The sequence below is a fragment of the Bos grunniens genome, chromosome 1 (assembly GCF_055505025.1).
Source record: "Bos grunniens cultivar Pamir isolate PY7600 chromosome 1, Bosgru_T2T1.0, whole genome shotgun sequence".
In the NCBI taxonomy this organism is placed as follows: domain Eukaryota; kingdom Metazoa; phylum Chordata; class Mammalia; order Artiodactyla; family Bovidae; genus Bos; species Bos grunniens.
Genome location: NC_141165.1, coordinates 150,947,727 through 150,970,813, shown reverse-complemented (window position 1 = coordinate 150,970,813; position 23,087 = coordinate 150,947,727). Strand labels below are relative to the sequence as shown.

General features: G+C 39.7%; 1 protein-coding gene across 3 annotated transcripts in view; it reads left to right on the top strand.

The window, feature by feature from the left end:
- GRIK1 (glutamate ionotropic receptor kainate type subunit 1) overlaps window positions 1-23,087 on the top strand; it is a 465,964-nt gene that overhangs the window by 405,633 nt on the left and 37,244 nt on the right. For all 3 annotated transcript variants that reach the window (XM_086413002.1, XM_086412991.1, XM_086413013.1), the window contains exons 9-13: window positions 1,352-1,465; window positions 5,016-5,219; window positions 6,182-6,405; window positions 12,198-12,316; window positions 17,150-17,367. In XM_086413002.1, the coding sequence (XP_086269128.1) occupies window positions 1,352-1,465; window positions 5,016-5,219; window positions 6,182-6,405; window positions 12,198-12,316; window positions 17,150-17,367 (879 nt within the window). The remainder of the gene's footprint in view (window positions 1-1,351; window positions 1,466-5,015; window positions 5,220-6,181; window positions 6,406-12,197; window positions 12,317-17,149; window positions 17,368-23,087) is intronic.

The following is a 23,087-nucleotide window of genomic DNA, read 5'->3' as shown; positions in this document are numbered from 1 at the left end:
GGGTCTACCCTGTCCATTGCAGACTGCACCCAAGTATTGGTGTTCCTAAACTGTCCCTGTTTTTCATAGCTCCTTTGTCAGCTTATAAATTTCAAAGAAAAGGGATTTTACTAATGATTCCAAGTTCTTTCATAACAGGGCAAGCTTAAAGAAATTACTGGAGCGACCATTTTTATGTCCTCTATTGTGAACATTCCTTTATTGTTAACATTCATGCAGCTCTTAACATATACTAGTACTTTCACAGACATTTACTCATTTGATGGTCTCCACATCCTTATAAATTATTTTATAGGTAGAGATCCAGAGCTCAGAAAGGTTAGCATCTTGTCCAAGGCCACCCAGCAATCGGGTTTGCATTCCACCTCACTAGGCTGTCAGCAAATGCTTCCAAAAGACTTGAGACAAACAGCCAGTTCCCTAAGGCCCTGCTCCTAGATTGCCCCTAGAGGCAGAACAAATCAATCTACTTCTACAGACTCTAATAACCCAAGAGTGAGGTGGCCACGGGTGGAAATTGGGGTTACCATTTCTTAAAAGATCAAGAGGCTTCACTGCCAATCACAATGGTTGCTTCTGTGACAGAAAGATCAATAAGCAATAGAAGTAATACCTTCACTAAAGGCATTCATGGTCAAGTGAACAAAGAAGACAGATAAATAGATGATAAGAACAGAAGAAGGTCCGTTAACAGAGGTACAAGGGAGCTACGAACAGAGGTCTACCAGAGCCCATGGGAGACGCCCTTACCCAGCACTAGTTCCTCGATGATGGACCTGGAACGTGGTCTCCTGCCCATCCACACTTTTTGTTCCATTTATCTTTCCCCTTTAGATGCCCAGCTTCTTCACTGTCCATCCTGCCTCCTCCGTCTCATTTCTCATAAGTTTTAAAGGCATTGATGGTAATACTTCGGCAACATAAGATCTGTATCAGTCGAATGTAAGCTCCACCAGAGCAGAAGTCTTTGTCTCTTTTGTTCATTGCTATGTCCTCCAGTGCCGAGAAGAATCCCTGGTTTATAAGTCAGTGTTCAACAAATACGTATTGGAAGAAAATCCGATACTTGTTTACTAATTCTTAATTTAGAAAAGAACATTGAACTTAATAAATTAAAAAGGCCTCCCGTACCTGCACTCTACATAGCACAGATTTCCTGTTCCACATACGCAGTTGTTCTTCTGTTGTTTCGTTTTCCCACATGTAGCAGCTTCCCCTGTAATGGTGCCCTGGTGTCCTCTTCCCAGACTATGAGCTTTTGTACCCATTCCTGATGTAGAAGGGGCCTCTCTTTAGCATAAGCATCGTCACTGACAGTCCAGCAGCCTCTGATGTGATGTGTTCTGTGTAGATTGGGATTTGGAACTCCAACAGTGGGCTTAACATGACGGATGGCAACAAAGACAGGTCCAATAATATCACCGATTCTCTTGCCAACCGAACACTCATCGTCACCACCATTCTGGTAAGTTGAGTCTGTGGAATCCAGGGTATCTGATTAAAACTCCTACTCTAGACCTTGAAGGGTTCCTCAGCTATCTTTTTCATGCCAACACCTCTGTCTGTAAAAGTCTGTTTTAATTGGGGCACTAAAAGCATATATTTACATATATCTGTAGTGGACTGAATTATCCACTTTCAATGTTGTTCTGAAGCTCTCTAGTCTCCAGTCCATGCTCAGCGATGTTCTGCTCCACTCTATAGTCCTACCCAGATGATTACCCTTGCTCTCTGGCTGCTGGTTGGTTTCAACCAAGGGGAGATTCTGGTAAAAGACCAGGGAGGTGGATGGAGTAAGAGATGCAAGGAAATGTCTTCCCCTGCTTCCCAATGGTATTGTCAGAACCTCTGTCCTTCACAGCCACAGCATCTCTCCGGTCACTGATCCTGCTTCCATACTTTACCTGCATTGCACACATGGACCACTCTTTCCTCCCTTCCTGCCTTAGCCTTAGCCTTAGCCTTAGCGGATCTTCCCGGTTGACACTAGTGGTAAAGAATCCGCCTGCTAATGCAGGAGACATAAGAGATTTGAGTTCGAGCCCTGAGTCAGGAAGATCCCCTACAGGAGGAAATGGCAACCCACTCCAGTTTTCTTGCCTGGAGAAGCCCATGGACAGAGGAGCCTGGCAGGCTACAGTCCATAGGGTCGCAAAGAGTCAGATGCGACTGAAGCAATTTAGCACAGAGGGTCGACATCCCACTATTACTCTTACCACCATCCCTGTTGGTTGCTTTTGAGGCAGGAGACAGATGGGCTCCAGGTTAGACATTTATAACCAGCCTCCTGTTTACGGGACTTCCCAAGTGGCATTTGTGGTAAAGAATCTGCCTTCCAGTGCAGGAGATGTAAGAGACTTGGGTTCAGGAAGATCCCCTGGAGGAGAGCATGTCAACCCACTCTAGTATTCTTGCCTGGAGAATCCCATGGACAGAGGAGCCTGGAGGGCTACAGTCCACAGGGTCCCACAGAGTCGGACACAACTGAAGCAAATTAGCATCCATGCGTGCACCCCTGCTTATATTTCATGGGGCAGGAAAAATGGGCTTCAGGCCTGACCCTTAAAACTAACCTCCTGTTTGCATTGCCTGAGACAGAAGATCAGTGGATTCCAGGTTAGGCATTTACATACAGCCTCCTAGTTTGCTCTCTGAAATGGAAGTAACAACAGAAGCAGGGATAAATACCCAGGCTTTGTCTCTTGTGGACACATTAGGAGAGCAATCATGCAGGAACAGAGAGGGACTAAACCTTGTCTGAGTAAAGGATCAAGAGAACACATAGCCCCTCTCCTTGGGGCAAGGGAGACAGTACACCTGTGCATAGAGGCTCCTTGGGGATCAAAATTCAGGGGATGCCAGGCCATAATAAGTCTTGCTTCTCTCCTCCCAGATGCCTTTGCATGGAAATCCATCTTTTCCAGGCGCACCTAGGAGAAGGTCCTGAGACAAATTAGCTGGGGAGCAGGTGAGGGTGGAGAACACAACTGGCCTGTGGGAAGACAAAGACTCAGAAAAACTATTCCTTTATAAAGGATAAAAACTTCCCAAAGGCACACCTCTCTTGCAGAGCTCACCTGTATGTCTTTCCGCTTGCACTCTGCTTTTCCAATAAACATTTTACTTTTCTCTTTACCTGCCACCTCCTCATCAGAATTCTTTCTTGTCAACATAAGCAAGGACTGGGGATTTAGGCCCTAGTTGCTGGACTCTGTGGTCTAGCAATTAGGACTCCTGGTCAGGGAACTGAGGTCTGTCTTCCAGCTGATGCTCACTGCTGTGTGCGTCCAAAATCTCCTTGGCCTGCTCATTCTTCTGTACTGCTCCTTTATTAACTGTACTCCTTTTTTGAAAGAAAGGTGAAAGTGAAGTCACTCAGTCATGTCTGACTTTTGCGACCCCATGCACTGTAGCCTACCACACTCGTCCATCCATGGGATTTTTCCAGGCAAGAGTACTGGAATGGGTTGCCATTTCCTTCTTCAGAGGATCTTCCCAACCCAGGGATCGAACCTGGGTCTCCTGCATTGTATGGAGACACTTTTCCGTCTGAGCCACCAGGGAAGTCCTTTCCTAACTGCTTTTTAAAAGCCTGCTCTCTGTTGCAATCCTATCATGCCCCATCCAGCCACTGTTCACTCACAGACTGTTCTTCCTCCCTCTTTGCTCCTCCCTAATCCATGAATTGTGCTTCCCAGGTGGCACTACTGGTAAGGAACCCACCTGCCAATGCAAGAACATAAGAGTTGTGGGTTCAGTCGCCGGGTGAGGAAGATCCCCTGGAGGAAGACATAGCAACCCACTCCAGTATTCTTGTCTGGAGCACCCCATGGACAGAGGAGCCTGGTGGGGACAGTCTTTGGGGTCTCAAAGAGTCAGACACAACTAAAGCAACTCAGCCACTCAGCACACACGCAATCCAAGAAATAAATAGGAGTGGCCGCCTCTAAAATCATACCTTTTGGACAGTCCTCATGTGAAATTTATTTCTGAAACAGTTTCCGAGAATCATTCATCCAAAACAAAAATGTTTTTTTTTTGGTGACTAGTTTCTCTGCAACTTTCTCATGGAAATATAGAGTTTTCTACTTCTATCAGTTTGTTTGAGGATAAGCCTAAACATACAGGACGGATCAGTAATGTAGTAACTATTTTGATTTTATAAAATAAAGTAAAATTTTACTTAGTCAAATGAGAATTAATAAGGCTAGAGATATGTAGTTGTAAGGAAATGTCCTCATAGGACAGGGGATTTATCATATAAGCAAAGAATTTACCAAATGGGATCTCTGAGGTGAGTTCAAATAAGAAAACGTAACTGATGATGAAAGGGGACATCAAAGCGGTCTTTGAATAAGATATCCTGAAGGCAGCCAGGAAAAATATGTAGGTGATAAGGGAAGAGTGAAACTGAGATGCAATTTAGCTGAAAAATGAGAAAATTAAAATATTTAGAGTACTTAGTAGACAGGAAATTTGAAAAACAAGAGAATATATGTGCTGAAAATATTTAGAGTACTTAGTAGACAGGAAATTTGAAAAACAAGAGAATATATGTGCTGATTTAGATTTCTTTTTGTAAGTAGGTGAAGCTCATAGATAAAAGCCAGGAGGGTAGGCGGGTCTAGCCCTGGAAGCTTAGGTGTAGGCATAGCTGGAAACCAGACAGCCAGACATCAGATCCTCCACTGCCTTCTTGGCTAGACCTAAAGTTTAAACGTGATCCTGTTTCTTTCACACCGTTTACTCACAGTTCTGCCCTCAGCAGTGGAGGGGAAAAAACTCTCAAAGAGAGAAGAGGGAGAGAAAGTAACATATGAAGTGTTCTATATTTATAGAGGATGTACAAAAGATGAGCTTAGTAAAGGCAGAAAGGGAAGTGACTTTCTTTAGTATTCTCAAATCTTAAAATCCGTTTTCAAATATTTTATATCTTCTGGCTGTTGTTGGAGCTCATGTAAGTAAATTCTGCCTTTCATTATAGCAGGGTTTCACATGTGATTTGTTTCATATAGGAAGAACCCTATGTGATGTACAGGAAATCTGATAAGCCCCTGTATGGAAATGACAGATTTGAAGGATATTGCCTGGATCTATTGAAGGAATTGTCAAACATCCTGGGTTTCATTTATGATGTTAAACTCGTTGCTGATGGCAAATATGGAGCTCAGAATGACAAAGGAGAGTGGAATGGAATGGTCAAGGAACTTATAGATCATGTAAGCAAAAATATATCTCCTACACTGTGGTCTTAAATGTCTAAAAAAATGCATAATGAGAAGTAAATGAAAAGAGAAAGATGTTTGAGTCAGAGTCAGAAGACATATTTTATTTTTTTGAATCATAAAAATGACCTAAAAAGTGGGAGAAAGCAACCTATAAATGTAGTTTCCTTACTTAGAAGGCAACAGGGATAAAAATTGAGGATAAAAACTTATGGGCTCATCCTTCATACTGAAGAATAAACGTGAGTGATTCTTAGATTAGATAAGGAGTTCTGAAGTTTGCAGCTTGAAGCAAAATCTCATCAACTAATTTTATGACCAAGTTGCTCATTTCTTATTTTTCTCACACATCCTTTTTTAAAGATATTTTTCTGCAGTTTTTCCCCCTCCATTTAGTTTCAGAATGTGTGTGTGTGGAACACATATATATTTGAGTTTAACACATATGTTTTTGAGTTTGAGCCAAGGCTGAGAGATAGTGAAGGACAGGGAAGCCTGGTGAGCTGCGTCCATGGGGCCGCAAAGAGTTGGACATGACTTAGTGACTGAGCAACAACACATATATATTGGAGAAGGAAATGACAACCCACTCCAGTATTCTTGCTTGGGGAATCCTGCGGACAGAGGAGCTTGGTGGGCTACAGTCCATGGGGTTGAAAGAATCAGACATGACTTAGTAACTAAATATCACCTGCCATACATATATACGTGTGTGTGTGTGTGTGTGTGTGTGTGTTTCACACCTTCTGGTTTCTCTTTGGTAACAAATACTATTTCATAAACATAACTGTGTAAGTCAACTGTTTTAATGTCAGAGTCAATCATCATAGAAGCTTCACGTGTGAGAAGTTTTTGGAGTTGAGAATAGGAATCAGGAGAACCAGGAAAAGTCTAGACATTCTCTCGGAAGCTAGACAGCTAAAGGGACAATTTCAAACTTGCTTTTGCTTTTGCAGAAGGCTGACTTGGCGGTGGCTCCTCTTACCATCACCTACGTGCGGGAAAAAGTCATCGACTTCTCCAAACCCTTCATGACCCTAGGCATCAGCATTCTCTACCGGAAGCCCAATGGCACTAATCCAGGGGTCTTCTCCTTCCTCAACCCCCTGTCTCCTGACATTTGGATGTATGTCCTCTTAGCCTGCTTAGGAGTCAGTTGTGTGCTTTTTGTGATTGCAAGGTAAGTTAGAGAATCACTGAACTTCCAACAGATCTAGGTCAGTCTCAGGTTGACCTGTGTGCTCTAGAGGTAGACAGAGATCATGAACGTCAAACTATTCATTTAGTTTTGCCTGATGTTCTATTTTGTCACATGCTCCCTCATAAAAGCCACTCTGTAAATGAATATCTTCTAATTATTTATAAAGGTACGTTTAAAAAATAGTAAGATCACTAAGTTTTATACTAACTTAATTTTATCAGTATTTAAAGCAACATACAATGGTTATTTACCCATTTTCCATGAATTATATTGCCACAAAAGCCATAGCTAAAGCAATTTAACAGGAAGAGGAAAATGGTGTATGGATACTTGACCCCTAGAATATTTGCAAATAATAAGCAAAATAGAAAAAAAGTCAGCCAGGAACTGTTTTAGCAAATAAAAAACACTGTATTAAATAAGATCATGGAGTCTTCAAGAATAAAGACAAATACTTTGAAAATTGTATAAAATTTATTTTTAAAAAATTAGTTAACAAGAGAATTCTAGAAATAACTATGAAAAGGAAAGATTGGCTACACATACACTGGAGGCGTGAAATCTTTGTGCTACTCTGGTGATTCTGTTTAGATTTTATTTTCTGAAATAACTGTACATTTAACCATTCTGTTCCACACAATTTTTTAAAGGATTTTATACCATTCAGTAGATCGTATATTCTAAATACCTTTGATACTGAATTTGAAACACAGCTGTGGCTTAAACAGTTGATATCCCTAGACAAACCATGTTAAAAAAATAATTGCTTTTTTATGTCCTCTACTCATTTTCAATCTTTTTCATCTTTCAGCAAAACTCAGTGAACTTTTTCCTAATCAATTTTTGTTTTCCCTCCAGGAATTTCTAAGAGAAATATTTCTTCACCCTAGTCCTTCGTCATTGTTCAGTGCATGATTTTGATTAATGCCGGGTAACTCTTTCTCTGGCACAATTATAAAGAAAACTTAGAAAAATAACCTAGTTGAGAAAGGTCTTACAGGTCCTTTGCAGACACAGTTAAAGCAAATTAATGTATGCTTTCGCATATGAGTGAGACATATTCAATATGAAATGAATGTTTGGAAGTTCTCTATACCTCATAAACTATACCATTACCAAACTCTAGATTGTTTCCCAAATTTTGTCCAGATATTAATTTTAAATAATTACCAAAGCTTTCTTTCTATGTGTCTTACCTCAGAAAATAATATAGGGGCAGTATGTAGAGTGATATTATCCTTTGATAATACTTAATCAGTGGTTCTCAACTAGGAGAGACTTTACCCCCCATACAACATTTGACAATGTCTGGAAATAGCTTTTGATTGTTACAACAGAGGATGGGGGATGCTACTGGTATCTGGTAGATAGAGTCTAGGGATGTAGCTAAACCTCCTGCAGTGTGCAGAACAGTCCTGCCCCCTATGACAAAAACGTATCCCCAAAATGTCAATAGCATCAAGTTGGAAAAACTGTGCTTTAAATAATTAAAGATGATATTGCTTTGAATGTCTAATTTTCAAAGACGAATCACTCACCTTTGGAGGTGCATGTCTCATTACTTGCTCCTAAGTGAAATACATACTGCCTTAGAATGGTCATTTAATAAATGCTTGCCTTAAGGTGATGTGCCATCTGACGATAGTTAAGAAATCTTGTGCTGGCTTGATGTTCCATTCCTCTATTCAGGGCCCACACCTGCTGGGTGATTTTAGGACTAGTGGGGCAATCCAGGCAGCAGAAGGTAACAGAGAAGTGAGTGTCCATACTCCCCAGTTCATTGCTATATCTAGGCAGTGATGCTGATGAGTAGAACAGTCAAGACAATGTTGATGACCAAGCAATTACATCATTTATCACACTGACTTGACCCAAATCAGCAAGAGAAAACCATGTCAACAGCATCCAGCAGTTCTCACAGACAATTTCAAAGTATTTGTTTACATTTGACCCCAAGTGTGTCTTTAAGTTGCCTTATTTTTACCACCAAACGAATGTAGCATTAAGTAGCTTTCCCTTCGTTATGTTATCTGTTCCTCTGTAAGCTTCTGGTGATCCAGAGCCTTACATTTTCTAACTCTCTTTCAATGAAGAAAACAGCCTCCAGGACTTCCCTGATGGTCCAGTAGTTACGATTCTACGCTTCCAATGCCGGGATGCAGGTTCTGTCCCTGGCCAGGAAACAAGGTCCCATATGCTGTGAAGTGTGGCCAAAAAATTAAAAGAAGCAGCCTTGTTTCTCCCCCAATCAATGCTATTTACTCAGGATTCCTACTCACCAACAGTACACTTTGAAGACCAGGTTTTTTTCTTTATTTAGCTTATTATCCTTATTACTCCCTTCTCACTGTCTTTCTTCTCATTCTGGGTCTTGGAAGTGAAAGTATCAGACATTAAATGCAATCTTTTACACAGCATGGTGGTAAAACATAAAAAAAATTTAAAAAATAACTCCCTGCAGTGCACAGGTGCACTGTCACGGGGATTGCATTCTCAACTATATTCATCTTCCCCATACCTTTGAATCCATTTCTGCTTCCAGTTCATAAAGCCACTAAATACATCTTGGATGTGATTCCCCAAGACAAATCTTGGTTAAATAAGTGTGCCGATTCGCTTTGACTTCCCATCCTCATAGCCTGAGACCATGAACTTGGTCACTCTACGTCAGTGAGCTAAGATGGAAAATGACTTTCTGTTATCACCTTAGTGGTTTGCATTCAAAGTTAGTGAGACAGAAATGAAAAACAGTTAATCTCCTAATCACTGTTAGCTCTAGAGAGGCTTTTGAATTTGTGTTTTGAAGTATACACTTTCTTGTCCTTTTAGAGGGAAAAATAAAGCTCATCACTGCTTTTGGGCTTATGTTCTCACTAGACAGAAGCTTACAAACCATTTGCTGAACTGAATTGATTTATAAAGTTAGACAAACTAAGGAAAAACCATACAAAAATTTTTAGTTACTATGACTTGTTACAAATGTGCATGTCAGTGTTTTTGCTTTGTGGTTGACATTTTCTAAATTACTTTTTGCAAAGTATTTAATCCCAAGGAATTATGTCCATCAAATACATACAATTTAGATAGACTGAATATCCAGAAATAATGTCTGCTTACATCTTACAATTTATGTTTATCTTCTTAAAATGGACATTTTTTTAATTTGGCTTCTGGCAAAGAAAAATCAAGAAAACCTTTGACTGTAGCTCTACAGTTATACTATAAACCCAACCAGTTACATTACAAGATTGAGGGCTTTCTCCATTAAAAGATCTCCCTCTTGTTGATGTAGCCTGATATCCGTTCTCAGTCATAAAAAGAATCCCTTAATTAGAAGTCTTTAGTTTGAGAATCATTCTATATCTTCCATTCAAGTAAAAGCTTGGCGTATATGAACATACAACCAAAATGAGCCTCTGTATTTCAGTATAACTCTTCGAGATGCAAGTTTTGACATAAATTCTAAGCACATTTGCCCCTTTCTCTGTCATTTTACTAAAATTGGAATCAGGTGAGGAGAGCAGCTTCAGCATATCATTGGTACAGGCCATGAATTAATCTTTCTACCAGGCTTCCTGGTGATGACATTGCTGTCACACTGGCTATCTTTAAGCAGACATTAGGAATTTCAAGCTGAAATATCTGCATCCAGGCAACCGGTAGATCTATTGCATTATGAAAAGTCAGAGTGCTACAGCACAGCATCAAATCACTATTTAATATTCCTCACTCCACACACTCTCCGAGTCACTCAGAATCCCAGAAAGAAAGAATCTAAAATATCTCTGCAGAGCAGGCAGAATCGCATTGCTGTTTGGACAGTTTTCTTTTTTGCCATAGAAAACTAGATTAATTGTTCACTTTGAGCTGCAAAGTCTGAAATACTGAAACAGGACCAAGAGAGATGCAGCATTCCAAAGAAAGAAGTGGTGGGTTCATTCATCAGAGGACATACAGGGGAGAGATGCCAGAATATCACGGGGCTGGTGGTGGCCAGGTTTTATGAGCTGTTTAGAGAAACTTCTGCTTTTGAAGGCACAGCCCTCCTAATGTATGGCAATTAATTTTCTTAAATTATTGTACAAGCACCACTGATACTGTTTAAGTAGTGGCATTTTTACCCTGTGTACTGCTTCAAGTAGTAGGTTTCTTAACATCGGTATCAGGTTCTTCGGCTCAGCAAACTTCTATGGTTATAAGAGAGTATAAATTCAAAACTTAATTATACTGTTGAAACAGTAATTAAAATGTATTGGCATGGCATTGTCAATTAAAGCTTTATTCATAAGCTTCACAGGAACCTGCACTGTGTGCCCTGCAGCTGTGGAGAAGGCGTAGTAATGACTTAGATGCCATTATTATGGGATAAACTACAAGGCTGTTATCCTAGCCTCCTTAAGACTTGATGAGGAGACACTGTATACTTTTCAGAAGGTGTCTGCAGGTTTAGGGAATGGTGTTTCATTAAGAACTATCTGCCCACTTCCTTGTGCCTGATTCAAAGTGTGCCCCGCTTCTTGCTGTAAATAACGTATTCACCTTAACACCACCATGTGTCAGCAACCTGCTATTGTTTACTGCTGAAACCTATGGCTGGAGAGCGTTCCATATGTTCACATCGACTTTACTCTAACACTCTTGCTTGCATTAAAAGGATTCAGTGGCAAATGGCATAGCTTTCGGTGTTAAGGACTACTGCATTTTAAATCATTTCCAGATCACTTCGCAGCACATCTGCTAATGTCTTTTTTAGAAAAATAAGTGCCCCTTGGAAAGATAGTCTTAAAAAAGAACCACAGAGCAGGGAGCTCCTTGGGCTTGTAGAGGTCAGACAGATTTTTAGAAAATAGAAGAAGAACCCAAAATCACTTCAGCCCCCTAAATTTTTATTTTAACACAACTTAGAGATATCTGGATTTTTTCTTCTTTAAAAATAAGGAAACTGAAGCCAGAGAGTTTAAATTACTTATTCAAGGTCGACTTCCTAACCAGCTAGGGCTGGCAATCAAGTGGCCACAGTTCACAGTTGTAGAAACAATTCAGAATGAATCTTAGAGGAAAGTCTGAACCTAAAACTGTTCATCCAGACATGCTCTGGCCTTAACATTAATGAACTCTGATGCCTGGGACAGGGTACTTCTAAATTTGAACTTGATCTCTTCATTTACAGATTGGGATTTTTATCTCCACATACTCTCATAAAAGTATCAAATACACCCCAATCCAGACCCTCTTTTTGTTCACTAATCGTTTGAAACTTGCGACTCCTTTGATGCATTATTGAATCACTAGACTACATAGACTCCTTTGATCTATGAGTCAATAAGCCTTGAAGTCCAGTCACCCCTCTATTTCGTGTCTTCCTCAGCGCCTAGTGACACAGAATCTTGATATTACAGTTGGTATGCAACTGTGTCCATGTCACTGTCGTTGCTACTCTGTGGGGTGAATACTTGGGATGAGTGAACCTCCCTTTGCAGTCCATCTAGTTGTTCAATAAAATGGAAATGAGTGAAAACTCAGGTGATCTGAGGAATATGGTTCCAGTCACCCAGTGGGCTTTGCCTAGGAATCAGAAGACTGGTAAATAAAATGTCTAGAGTCTCCTTTGCACTTTGCCCACCAAAGCTGTAAGTTTATGAACACAGCCTACTGCTTGGTTTGACGCGTCCCTCATTCGCTGTTGGGTGTTGTGCCTGGTTCAGTGGGTTTTTGCTGGTGCCGCATGTATCTACCTCACGTTCACAGACTGTTTCTGTTAACTACCGCAGGTTTACACCCTACGAGTGGTATAACCCCCACCCATGCAACCCTGACTCAGACGTGGTGGAAAACAATTTTACTTTACTAAATAGTTTCTGGTTTGGAGTTGGAGCTCTCATGCAACAAGGTACAAGGTTGCCCATCTTTGTCACATGCATCCCACAGTCTGCTGACAGGCTTTTATGCTGGTAAACTCCACCAAGAACATAGCGGGTAGGCTAAAAACCAACTCAGAAGTTAAAAAAGATAGAACCTGTCTTCTTAGACATTTCTAAAAATAAAAAAGACAAAAATATGACAGCAACAGAACTCCTTTGCTACAGATCTAAAATAAACTTCTATCAAGCAACAAATATAAATTTTCCTAGAGGGAAGGAAAGGATAAATTGCCTTAGAAATTGTTTACCAACTGGCATAGATGGAGATATCTATCTTTTCCTTTTTAGTCATAACCTCACAAGTTACAATTTGAAAGGGCTAAAATTTGAATCCTTTGAAAATTAGGTTGATTTACATCCTTCCAATAGATGACAGTCCCTAAAACTGTCACCTAATTACCACTCTGACAAACCCTACTGGGATTCATCTTAGCTTCCCAGTAACTTTTTACAATCTCCCTCAGTTGGTAACCATAGCAACAGTAAACTGGAGATGTTGGAGGAAATAAAATTCAAACCACAGAAATGTAATATATTTTGTACGTTTTCTATGATTTGAAGGATTTTGACTTTGTGGGGAAGGGAGGAGTGAGTTGTTTTAACCTTTGGAAGAAATCCAACACTTCTGTGGATTTTCCTCAGCTTTGATTCCAGGCGTATGGTCTAGAAAATACTTCTCAAGATTAAATGCATTAATTTAAGAAAATCATCAGTCACAGATGCTGTTGTGTTTGGAATATCTCCTTATTTGACAACAAGCTGCAAAATAAATTGGCAAAGGAAATTTCAACTAGGATATATATTAAAGATGTTTGTTACTTAGGGGTAAGCCCTAAGGCTTCTCAGGAGGGACTCGTTATCATGCTACTCAAAGTGTTTATATTGTGTTTAAAAATTCCAAGGAGAGAGAACAGGGTTTCTAGTGTGGAAACACCAAATAATTGAGCAAAGTGAGTAAATCATCTCAACACGCAGTTAAGTATAGTTTATTCAGGCAGTGCAAAGTAGGTGTAGACCCAGCACCTGATTTACTGGAAATCACTTGCGTGAGTTTAGAGCGTAAGACAGAACTATAAATCCCACAGGAAAACTCTTTGGATGACATGTACTGCTTTACCAGTGCATTTAGTTTTTAAGGCATTTATCTTGTGAGCAATCACTTTCAAAGAATGAAAGAGACTTCCTTCCTTACCAGTAGCCTGCCTTCCTATACCATTAGAATAGAAAAATATAGCCTTGGGTTTCCTAGAGTATGCAGCACGCCTGTGCAGGTATATGTGACCGTGACTGCCTTTTGTCATATGAGTGTTATTGTTGTTCTTTAGTAGCCACGACATGTCCAACTCTGTGACACCTAGGGCTGTAGCCTGTCAGCTCCTCTGTCATGGGATTTCCCAGGCAAGAAAACTGGGGGGAATTGCCATTTCCTTCTCCAGGGGATTTTCCTGATCCAGGGATCGAACCTATGTCTCCTGCATTGGAAGGCAGATTCTTTACTGCTGAGCCACAAGGGAAGCCTGTCACATGAGTGTACCCTCCCCCTAAATTTCTCTTTCATACTCTACCTGTTTGGAGTTTCCCATCATCCACAGCAAACCGTGGGATGCAGTGTCTGCTAGTTACCACGACCTTGGGTACATGACAGTCAGCCCCAACCAGACTCTGCTTGTTTTTCAAGAAGTTTAAAGTATCTGTCAGGTGAAAAAAATATTATGATGTACAAATTTGCGGTACTGGTGACTGTTCGTGCATTTGTCCTTAGCATGTGGCATTGGACCGGGTAGCTAACTTCTATATTGACTGTTGCGCTCTTGCTAGCAGAAGTTTGTCACTGTACTCAATTGGAAACCATTTTGTTTAATTTCTTTTTTAATGTGATGATCAGGCTTTCTCTTTTCTACAGAGCGTGAGCAAAGTCTGGATCAGGATTGGCTGTCATGTCTGCCGTAAAAGGCACTAAAGAGACTTCAGCAAGTATTGTCTCTCATCCCAAATATTTTCTGATGACGTTTTATTCTGCTTTTATTACTGTCATGATTTCATCCTTTAGAGTTCTGACCTTTAACAAATCATCTCTACTTGAGTGAAGTCATTTCTAGGTATATCAGTTAACGTTGAGAGTCATGAAAGTCAGAAAACTGTGTGAATTTTTTTCAAAAGATGTAGTGTTGAGAAATTCATACCATCTACCAAGGGTTTAAAATGTTGTATGAGTAGGTTCCTATTAATTATTTTTAATTTCCAAGACAACTTCATTCAAATGTATAAATATGTTTTATTTTAAAGTGTGATAGATGTGAATTTATTATTGCATGTAGACAGTTGGTTATCCATCTGTCTGCCTAATTTTCCTGCCATATAATACACAATTATATGAATAATAAATTAAAACTTGATCTTTTCACAAATGCAACCAAATAAAATAAGGATAAATTCACAGCAGAAAATCTATACCTATAAGCTAAGAAAATATATCTACTAACTGTATTACCTATTTCCTATGGGTATTTTATGAAATAAATGGTATTTTAGTGATAGCCAACCAAAGATCTAAAATAATATCACACTGCCACGAGGCTGCTAGGTCAATTCAATACAAAGATATGAAATAAACTTGGGCATTAAACAAACACACCCACAGCATATAAATCCCATTAAACTGAAAGATTACAGCAACAGCAACGCACTATCTTACTAAATCCTTAGAAGCAATTTGATGGAAACTGTTTTAAATCTGTGTAACATTACACACTCAAATTCAAACAAACAAGCAAAAAAAAAGAAAAAAAAACACAGTGAAGCCATTAACCTCATTAAAAGAGAATAAAGTACAAAGAACAGCTTTAGAAGAATATAGCTAATTCAAAGCTAAGAAACTGCCAACATTTATCTGCATATTATGAGCCTGGAGCTGACTCTGATTTCATGAGCAATATTTGCATTTGTTTACAGATTAACCTTGAGCATAAATTCATGTATTTGTAGATTGGTAAACTCCAATTTCCCTTTCTATCTTAAGCCATTAATGACAAAACTTCAAGACAATCAGAACAGTGAAAGACTCCTTTAAACCAGATAATTCACCTGCTGAACTTCACACTTCAGATTTAACTTAGGGTGTTTTCCTTTCACTTCTTAAGTGGTCCCATAAACTCTATCATTTCTCCAAGTTTATGGGGAAAATGCTAAGAGAGAAGCAATGGTGAATTTCAGGCAAGCAGATTAACCAAAATCCATCCATGGATCAATACAATTAGGGTAAGGCTGCATATGACTTTCTGCCCCTTTTGGTTCTGCTGCTGGATTTATAACCTTCCATAGCTCAGCTTGATCAAAAGTTTTGAGCTAGAGAGCTTTCATAGATGCTTGTCCTTTGTGTAGGTAAACTTTGCCCATATACTCTTTCTTCAAGAGAGAAAGATGTTTTTTCTTTTTCTTGGTAAATACATTAAATGCCTCTATGTTCAGTTCAGTTCAGTCCCTCAGTCGTGTCCGACTCTTTGTGACCCCATGAATCGCAGCACGCCAGGCCTCCCTGTCCATCACCAACTCCCGGAGTTCACCCAGACTCACATCCATCGAGTCAGTGATGCCATCCAGCCATCTCATTCTCTGTCGTCCCCTTCTCCTCCTGCCCCCAATCCCTCCCAGCATCAGAGTCTTTTCCAATGAGTCAACTGTTCGCATGAGGTGGCCAAAGTACTGGAGTTTCAGCTGTAGCATCATTCCGTCCAAAGAAATCCCAGGGCTGATCTCCTTCAGAATGGACTGGTTGGATCTCCTTGCAGTCCAAGGGACTCTTCAAGAGTCTTCTCCAACACCACAGTTCAAAAGCATCAATTCTTCGGTGCTCAGCCTTCTTCACAGTCCAACTCTCACATCCATACATGACCATAGGAAAAACCATAGCCTTGACTAGATGGACCTTTGTTGGCAAAGTAATGTCTCTGCTTTTGAATATGCTATCTAGGTTGGTCATAACTATGTTACCTTTTTACAAATAATCAGGAACCATCTGATAACACCTAAAATGAGTGTTTTTACCAAGAAGGGCCCCTTTCCACCTGCAAAACAGCCAGTCTTTGAAGTATAATTAAATTGTACTTTATTTGAGGACAAAATTGTGCCTTTTCAGTAAATATATTATTTTCAGTTAAACAAGAATCAACATTAAAAAAATAATTTTGACTTCAAAAATAACATAAAACAATAAAAGAATGATTCATCATCTGTCAAGTACAGTTGCATCCAATATCATCTGACTTGTAAAACAGTGTTTTATTAAATGCATATGATAAATAGCATAATATGTAAATCTTTTGAAAGTTTCTCCCATTCTTTAATATTAAATAAAATGTTAATGTTAACATTTTAAAGCTTTCACTGTTGTACAACCTAGAACATTTTATTTCACACAATAAGATGTATATTAAACAGTACAAAAAGGCCAGAAGTCTGAGGATTTTTCAGCAAAAACAAGCAAACAAACTCAAATCTAAGCAACTAAACTGTTTATAAATTTTAGACATAGAATATCTCAGGGTTAAAACCATTAAAACCGTCAAATGGAAATAAATCACATTTAAGCAGCAGCAGTGATAAATGATAAAAGATCATTTAGATTTTACTTCATTTTCTAAAAAGATACATCTGTTCACCTACACACAAGAGAATAAATGTTTGATAGATTTATGATTTTGAGTCACAAAAATGCATTATCTCTCTAGACTACTGTTGAATCATGAGTCTTCTCCCTTCTTATACCTCTCTTTAACACTCTTACTCTGGTGATACCATCACAGGATCAGAGTTGATGCCCAAAGCTCTCTCGACCAGAATAGTTGGAGGGATATGGTGGTTTTTCACCCTAATCATCATTTCATCCTACACTGCCAATCTGGCCGCCTTCTTGACAGTAGAGCGAATGGAGTCCCCCATTGATTCAGCGGATGATTTGGCAAAACAAACCAAGATAGAATATGGGGCCGTCAGAGATGGATCAACAATGACCTTCTTCAAGGTAAGGAACTAACAGTATATTCTCAATGGTCATCTCATACTGATGGAAACAGGGTGTGGAATAAGAGTCTGTCCAAAAAAAAAAATTTTTTTTAGGTAACTTTTTTATAAAATAAAATGGTAATGAGATAATCCGATTACAAAGAACCCAGGTGCCCACAGCAGTCAGTGTAAAGCAATTTTTTCAGTTCATCTAGATATCAGTTCTTCTATCCCCAATATAGTACACTCAGATCCACATATCTCTTCCTTCAGCATTTTTCTCTTGCCTTTACACCATTTAGATATCAATCCTTCTATCCTCGATTTAATACACTCAGTTTCATATATCAGTACCTTCAATATCTTTTCTTACCTTTACATTCATTAATTAATGACTCATACATGGAACTCACAAAATAAAGTTCAGTTAATCTGAAATTCCAATCAAAATGTGTGAATATCATTGTTTGATTCATTGTGTTCTATACTGGATGAGACAGGAGCAGATGACAAGTAAATGTGTTGATAGTGGAATTTATTTGGAGAATTAAATCCAAAAATATCCCAGGAGACTCCAGTCTAATACTGCATCTGCACCAGCAGGGATACTGCTCCCAGTATAGCCTGAAGCCTTCCCCATAGCCTAGAGAGCTTCCTGAGGCACCAAAGGAGATTTAAGCTAGAATCAATAGAGTTTTAGTGTCAAGTACATTTTGTTGTTCATGTCTTTTAATGACTTACCCAGAGTAATGAAACTGATTTCAGCCTTGCATACAGAATAAGCTGTAGTGGTTTTATTATCAAATCTCAGATACTGTATCTCCCATGGGGGAAAATATGGATTTTAATAGATCCAGAAACCTTTAGAGATGGCAAAAAACCTTAGAGATCAGAAAGATTTAGACCTTCATATTACTCATGAAAAGACCAAAACTCTCAGAAGCTAAATTATCTGCTCAAAATCATACACTTGGTTTAAGACAGAGATAGGCTAGGACCTTCTTGGAAGAGGTAATTGTGCCTGTGTGGGTGGGGCGGGGTGGAGGGTGGGAGCGGGGAAGGAAAACAACAATTGTAACCAAAATAAACTCTAAGAACACTTTTGTCAACATTTCACACCCGGATTATGAAAAATTGCCACCCCAGGACCAAGCGGACTACTCTGACTTGTGGAGAATATTAAAGTAGAGACAAAATATTAAGGCTAAAAAAAAGTGAACACATCTTGATATAACAGTTCACAAAAATTGGTATTGTATATGTGTTTGTGTTAATCACTCAGTTGTGTCTGACTCTCCATGACCCCATGGACTGTAGCTCACCAGGCTCCCATCTATTACTTATGCAGTACATGTGGTTTAGCAATAATGAACAGTAATAGATAAACAAATAAAAACTTGTTTTAAGAGTAAACTAGGGGGCATCCCTGGCAATCCAGTGGTTGAGACTTCACCTTCCAATGAAGGGAGTGTGGTTTGATTCCTGGTCAAGGAGCTAAGATACCATATGCCTCAGAACCAAAAAAAAAAAAAAAAACAAAACAAAATATAAAACAGAAGTGATATTTTAATAAATTCAATAAAGTTTTTAAAAAATGGTCCACATTCAAAAAAAAAAATCTTCATAAAAAGAGTACACTATACCCAGAGGTTTATAAAAAACAGAGTAATCTTAAAATGTTAGGATTTTCTTTTCCTTTATTAAAAAAAATGATTTTTTAAACACTTGTTTTTTAAAGAAATATGTCATTGATTTAATGAGGTATAAAGTGTGGTGATTGTTTCTTTTTTGGACAAGTGTTGTTTTCAGGACAAATGACTTTAAATATTGGCTTTCCAACTTTCTGAAAGCTTAAATTTTCCTAAAATCAATAGTGTGAAGAAACATAAGCTACCCACAGCTAGTAATTCATCACAATACATGTCAGAAACCAGGAAAGTGACCTGCAAGGCATATAGGACCGAGGGACACTGCTAAAGTAGAATTGAGTATGTCTGAAAAAAATGTCTGAAATGACTTACCTCTTTCACCAATATCAGAAAGTTTTAGAGTATTGGGAAAGGGGCAAGTAGAAGCAGAGAAGATTCTACGATTACTATAGTATAGTATGGTATACATAGAGCGTGTGCTCAGTCATGTCCGACTCTTTGCAACCCCATGGACTGTAGCCCGCCAGCCTCCTCTGTCCATGGGATTTTCCTGGCAAGAATACTGCTTACTAAGATGCACATATCATAAATATAAAAAGAGGGAGAGCCTATGCTTTGAAAAAGCCATAGATCTGACTCTGCCACTGTCCAATCAATCACTGGATTCACACAGTATCCTTTAACCTTATTTTGATTTGTTTCTGCTCGCATGTTTCTAAATATAAAAAGTGTTGGTCCCCACATCACCTGGTAGGACCCTGCTGCTGCTGCTAAGTCGCTTCAGTCGTGTCCGACTCTGTGTGACCCCATAGATGGCAGCCCACTGGGTCAATATATTAAGGTATTCTTGGATAGTGCTTTTCACTGAAATAATTCGGCGCTAGTCTCACAACTGCTGCTCCCTGGGTATTTTCAGAGCAGGCTCCTGCTTGCTTCCTGGTCCTGAAAATGAGGCACAAGTAAAAGTTTCTTGGGTGACTGGGCAAACGAGACAATAAGCATCTCAGGGAGAAACACCGTGATGAGAGTACAAACAATGACAGGGAGATGAGAAGCATGCATTACACACTAGCTCATAGCCACACACTCTGCTCCTAAACACTTTAAATATATTATCTCATTTTCAATGGCAACCCACTCCAGTACTCTTGCCTGGAAAATCCCATGGACAGAGGAGCCTGGTGGGCTACAGTCCATGGGGTCACTAAGAGTCGGATGCGACTGAACAACTTCATTTTCACTTTTCATTTTCATGCATCAGAGAAGGAAATGGCAACTCCAGTGTTCTTGCCTGGAAAATCTCATGGACAGAGGAGCCTGGTGGGCTGCCATCTATGCGGTTGCACAGAGTTGTACACGACTGATGTGACTTAGCAGTAGCAGCATCCTTATAAAGGGAGACTGAGGAAAAAGCTAATATTATCCCCATTGTATGATGAGGAAAATGAGGCATATATACATGTGTGCTAAGACACTTAAGTCATATCCCACTTTATGCAACCCTATGGATGATAGCCTGACAGGCTCCTCTACCATGGGATTCTCCAGGCCAGAATACGGCAGCGGGTTGCCATGCCCTTCTTCAAGGGATCTTCCCAACCCAGGAAACAAACCTAGGTCTCCTGCATTGCAGGCAGATTCTTTACCTTCTGAGCCACTAGTAGGAAAGTAAATGAGGCATCAGTTCAGTTCACTTCAGTCGCCCTTTCAGTTCAGTTGTTCAGTCATGTCCAACTCTTTGCATGGACTGCAGCCCACTAGGCTTCCCTGTCCATCACCAACTCCAGGAGCTTGCTCAAACTCAAGTCCATCAAGTCGGTGATGTCAGCCAACCATCTCATCCTCTGTCATCCCCTTCTCCTGCCTTCAATCTTTCCTAGCACCAGGGTCTTTTCCAATGAGTCAGTTCTTCACATCAGGGGGCCAAAGTATTGGAGTTTCAGCTTCAGCATCAGTCCTTCCAATGAATATTCAGGACTGATTTCCTTTAGGATGGACTGGGTGGATCTCCTTGCAGTCCTAGGGACTCTCAAGAGTCTTCTCCAACACCACAGTTCAAAAACGTCAATTCTTCAGCACTCAGCTTTCTTTATAGTCCAACTCTCACATCCATACATGACTACTGGAAAAACCATAGTTTGACTATACGGGCCTTTGTTGGCAAAGTAATATCTCTGCTTTATAATATGCTGTCTAGTTGGTCACAGCTTTTCTTCCAAGGAGCAAGAGTCTTAATTTCATGGCTGCAATCACCGTCTGCAGTGATTTTGGAGTCCCCCAAAATAAAGTCTCTCATTGTTTCCATTGTTTCCCCATCCATTTGCCATGAAGTGATGATGGAACCAGATGCCATGGTCTTAGTTTTCTGAATGTTGAGTTTTAAGCCAACTTTTTCACTCTCCTCTTTCACTTTCATCAAGAGGTTCTTTAGTTCCTCTTCACTTTCTGCCATAAGAGTGATGTCATCTTCTCACCTGAGGTTATTGATATTTCTCCCAGCAATCTTGATTCCACCTTGTGCTTCATCTGGCCCAGCATTTTGCATGGAATATTCTACATATAAGTTAAATAAGAAGGATGACAATGTACAGCCTTGATGTACACCTTTCCCAATTTGGAACCAGTCTGCTGTTCCATATCCATTTCTAACTACTGCTTCTTGACCTGCATACAGATTTCTCAAGAGGCAGGTCAAGTGGTCTGGTATTCCCATCTCTTTAAGAATTTTCCACAGTTTGTTGTGATCCACACAGTCAAAGGCTTTGGTGTAATCAATAATGTAGAAGTAGATGTTTCTCTGGAACTCTCCTGCTTTTTTGATGATACAACGGATGTTGTCAATTTGATCACTGGTTCCCCTGCCTTTTCTAAATACAGCTTGAACATCTGGAAGTTCACTGTTCACATACTGTTGAAGCCTAGCTTGGAGAGTTTTGAGCATTATTTTGCTAGCGTGTGAGATGAATGCAATTGTGTGGTAGTTTGAACATTCTTTGGCATTACCTTTCTTTGGAATTGAGATGAAATGAGGCATAGCTCCATTAAATAACTTGCCACAAATTTATAAAGCTATTGATGGGAGAGCCAGAGTTCAGTCAAACTTCAGAGAGTTCTAGAAGACAAGCATCTTGAGGATAGACAATTGGTCTCTTTTGTTTGTCATTTATATCCTCAGAACCTAAAACGTACCTGGAACATAGTAGATACCTAGTAAAGGATAGTAGAACTCAGAAAATATGTTTTTAATAAATGAGCAAATGCACTGATGAAATCTAAGAGAGATGAATTCTATCAGAGAAAGGAAAAAGAAAAAGAAGGGAGGGAGGTGAAGAAGTGTATTTGTACAAGGTGCTATAACAGAATATCAGACTGGGAAGTTTATAAACAACAGACATTTATTTATCACAATTCTGGAGGCTGAAGGTCAAGATTGGGCTCCAGCATGGTTGAATGAGGGCTCTCTTCCAGGTTGCAGATTTCATACTGTGTCCTCCTGTGGTAAAAGGGGCAAAGGTCTTTTAGGAGCCTCTTTTATAAGGGCACTAATCGCATTCATGGCTCCATACTCATGACTTAAACACCTCCCCAACACCTGACCTCCTTATGCCATCACCTTGGAGCGTCAGGATTTTAACATATGGATTTGTGGGGGAAACATTCAGACCATAGCAGAAAGGATACAGAGAGATCCACAGAGGAAGAGAAGCCGTTCTATGTTCCTCGATTTACAAGTTATCTCATAGCCCAGCAACCCTATTTATCAAGAAGAAATTTATTTGCAAAAAGAGAACAAGGACTAAATCCGATTTAGTTTTCCCCTTGAGGGAGGCAAGCTGTCAGAAAGCTTTAGAGGGATCCACACTCGGGGATTTTAAGCTGGATTATTCTGCAAGGGAAAGAAACATGCCAGCCTTTTAGCTCTCAGGGAAGTTCCACCCTGTCACTGAGTGACAGCAGTTAAAGTCACAAGGACTCAGTTCTGACCTGGCTCTGCATTAATGCCTCACCTCTGCTGTGCCATTACGGTGTCCCTCCTTCCCTTTCTCTCTTAATCAAAGACAGTATCTCTCTTAGGTTGTGGAATCAATAA